The sequence below is a fragment of the Panicum virgatum genome, chromosome 7K, assembly GCF_016808335.1.
Source record: "Panicum virgatum strain AP13 chromosome 7K, P.virgatum_v5, whole genome shotgun sequence".
Lineage (NCBI taxonomy): Eukaryota > Viridiplantae > Streptophyta > Magnoliopsida > Poales > Poaceae > Panicum > Panicum virgatum.
Window position 1 is genome coordinate 29,482,111 of NC_053142.1, and position 3,739 is coordinate 29,485,849.

Below are 3,739 nucleotides of genomic sequence, written 5' to 3' on the forward strand. Positions count from 1 at the left end.
CGCTGTGGTTCTACCCTCTCACTGCGGAGTATTCCCTTTGTTTCAAATTATAGGTCATTTTGGTATTTTTAGGTGCATATATAGTTTTCTATCTCTTAGATATACACTATATTTAAATACATAGTAAAAATTATACACCTAGAAATATCGAAACGACTTATAATTTGACACAGGGGGGAGTAGCTAGCTAGCTGGTTCTAGTTATTAGTATCTAGGCATTAGGATTTTTTTTGAAGGGTCAACGGGAAGGGTAGAGAATCCCCTACCTCATTCATTACGGTGGCCCCATAAGCGGCCTGTAGGATGACAAAACGGTATCTCGCCATTAAGAAATTGGGCGATCCAAATACTTTTAAGTAAATATTTATTATCTTAAAATCTCGAAACATAGAATATTCTTCAGAGATTTTATTTATAAAAGGTTTCTATGTTATAGTTATATATGCAGAGACCTACTGTCGTCCTATTCAGGGGCGGATCTAGGAGGTGGGCTGAGGCCCACCCTAAGATTTGGTCCAAAAAGCTTCACCCTCTCATTTCTTTTTATATCTGATCTTATTTATTACTAGTAGAAAAAATAACTACTAATTATTTTCATGTACGTAGCAACTGATAATTGAATTGAGAAAGTGAAAAGTGAGAAATTACATTTTTATAAAATTAGATTGACTTATTCACTAAAATATTACTCTATTGGACCATCCTAACATGAAATCCTAGATTCGCCATTGTTCCTATTGCCGGGCCAATTAGCAGGAGATGAGTCCGAGGCAAAGAAGAACAGGTGATGTGAAAAAGAGTGATCGAGCCTCCTTGAGTGCTTCCTTGTATGGTTGGATGTCAAAGAGAAATTAAAGCTGGTGTTGCGTCCACTCCCATCCATGGGATTGCGTCTCAGCGACGTTTGAATCCGTGCGTAATTCATAGGAGGTTTTTTTTATTCATCTGCATGAGGAAAGTGGAAAGGAATAAATATAAGGGAGGCCTATTATAAAAACAAATATAACTATATGTAGAGGTGTAGATTGAAGAACAGTTAAGATTCTAATCTCGTTTAATTTTATTGTTTTTATCCTAGTAATCTATTCTGTTATTAGCTGCTGCCGCTGCTGCTGGAATTAACCACCACAACATAAAGTAAAGACAAATCAATATGCGTTGATCAATATCCCTTCAGAATGAACTGTTTTCTCTCCACTGTATCTACTAGCAAAGGAAAGCAACCATTCGGTTCCTGATTCAGATTTTTTTTCCGACAATCATCTGTATTGTGAATGGGCACTGCTAAGGTACTCTCATTACCTCCTACTCCATCCTAGAATATACCTACGTTTAGGTTTTTTAAAGTCAAACTTTTTTAACTTTGACCAATAATATCTCTAAAACTAAATTATTTCAAACAGAAAAGGTTACATGCTATAATAGATGGTTTCATGATAAATCTACTAACATAATTTTTATGTTATTAGCCTATATGATTATTTTGCTATTTGTAGTTAAAGTTGAAAATGTTTGACTTTGAAAAAAAATCTAAACATAGCTATATTCTGGGACGGAGGGAGTAGGAGGTAAGAGTACAAATGAATCACAACCCTTGAATTTTTGAATAAATAAAACAGTTAAATAATAAAAATATGCAGGGAAAAAAAGAGAGAATACCAATTATCTCGGGCCATTTCTTCACGGAGGGACAGATCATAGATGAATTCGGTACTGGACTTTGCATTAATTGTCCACAATATGACATAACCGCCCAAGCCGGCCTGCAAGTGGGCTGAGAACCAACCAAACTGTATCTACACCAATCCATTCTCACAAAAGAAATAAATATTACCCACACCACTCCAAACCTCCACCACCATACACCAACCCAACCCAGATATTTTAGCTTATAATATACTAGCCAAACTATATGGTTACAAGCCAATGCCTCTGTTGGTCTGCTATCGACTTATTCCGACTTATTATTCTCTATCACAGAATACTATTGAATTAGCCGAATCCGTTTGGTTACATTGTACACCATAGGTTGCCACGCGTCCGGCGTCGCGTACAAGCCGCTACAGCAGTACTGTCCTGCGCGAACGCCTTGCACGCGCTCCGGCACGCGATGGTGCCGCGCTGCAGTCCTCCTGCAGATCCTTCGGGCACGCTGGTGGCCGATCCATCGGCGGCGGCGTGCGCGGAAGCCATGGAGATAGTCAGAGGCCGGTCGCCGGCGGCAATGCGCAAGTCTAATAACAAGCTAATAGTTTCCGGTGGCGCCGCCGGAGAAGTGGCACTTACAGCGGTTGATGTCGGCCATGCAGCCGGTGGCGTTGCACGTGCCACCTTGCCGCGACCGCGGGATCGCGACGACGGGTAGGTTGTAGCCGTCGACGAGGCTCACGTCGTTGAAGTCCTGGCCGCCGCTCCCGTCCAGCGTGGCCTCCATCCGCCCGCCGCAGTCGCCCGTCTGGCACACGCCCGCTCCGTCCGCGTCGAACACGCACCCCGTCCGCGCCCATATCCGCCCCGACCACCCCGCCGGCGCCGCGAGCTGGACCGTCTGCCCGGCGTCAAGCTTGAACCCCATCCTGGACAGCTGCGACGTGCCCGCACCGGCGAGCGTCCCCGGCCAGATCGGGTGGGGGCAGTAGTTCGAGATTGTGGACGTCATTGCCATTGAAGCATGGTACCAACTGATGCGGATCGGAGGGAAAGTGGCATTGGAGGTGACCTTGGGAGATTTAAAGCTCGAGAGGCGAGCAAGGCATGGCAAGTGCTGCGAAGAAAGCTTTTCTTGGTGAGCTTGGTTTAGCATGTCGCATGGATGGGGTGCCTGGGAAAGAAGAAATACCTTTTGGGGCAGACGGGTGGCGGCGGCGGTGGCAGGAGGTGGAGGCGAGGGTTCGCCAGATGGAGAATCAGAGTCGTCATCTCTCTCGAGTCTTATGTGCAGTTAGCCGGGATGGGCTTGACTGCTCCCTACAGGGGGGCTAACGTTACAAAACCACGATACAACCCATCGTTACTTACCCGTTAGAAATGAATAGTCACAATCCAACACCGAGTCCGCACCAAACTGCTATGGGCCTGGAACCCAAAACAAATCAATTCGTTTGCAGTGTCAGCTTATTAGCACCCAGCCTAAATTAATCTAAAAAAAACACCCAGCCTAAATAAGACTAAAGCAAAATCCAAACAGTTATAGTTATTCCAGCCCAAACCATTAGCAACCATGACATAGCAACATCGGTTTTTTTTTTTTTACGGAAGTCCTAACCATGCATGTCTCGAGTAAAAATATGCTACTTGCGTCAATCGATTTTTTTGTCTGCTCGATCTCTTTTGAGGCCCATCCGATCCTCTCCGGCCCAAATTTTATCACTATGTATCTCCGCATGCAGAAGATGGGGGAGGCAAACCCAAATGTTTCAGCCTGTCACGACCTTTTCTCCACGTGGACTTTTGTGACGATAGACTCTCATTGTCGCGCACAAACAACTGGGCCTTTTATATTTGATATAAAACCCATTAAGTGCCATTTCAACTGGGCTGTTGCTTTTAGCTTCTACTCCACGTGCCAGTTAGGAATTCTATTTCCTCAAAAAAGTTAGGAATTCAAAATTTTAAACTTGATTTATTGTTAAATATTTTTATCTGATGCTGTGTAATGTCCTCTTTTACTTTGTTGTATTTTTTTTATGTTAGGTGCACTTCCTTTGTCTCATATCAATTCAGTGAAAGAATTTGTACC

At 43.7% G+C, this 3,739-nt stretch overlaps 1 protein-coding gene across 1 annotated transcript; it reads right to left on the reverse strand.

Annotated features, from left to right (window-relative positions):
- Positions 1 to 1,848: 1,848 nt before the first annotated feature.
- Positions 1,849 to 2,978, reverse strand: LOC120643006 (pathogenesis-related protein 5-like). Its single transcript, XM_039919550.1, has 2 exons — positions 2,840 to 2,978; positions 1,849 to 2,764 (listed from the first exon to the last, which is right to left on the reverse strand). Exon 2 carries the CDS (start codon positions 2,663 to 2,665, stop codon positions 2,246 to 2,248), a length of 420 nt encoding a protein of 139 aa, XP_039775484.1. The 5' UTR covers positions 2,666 to 2,764; positions 2,840 to 2,978; the 3' UTR covers positions 1,849 to 2,245.
- Between the last annotated feature and the right edge of the window lie 761 nt (positions 2,979 to 3,739).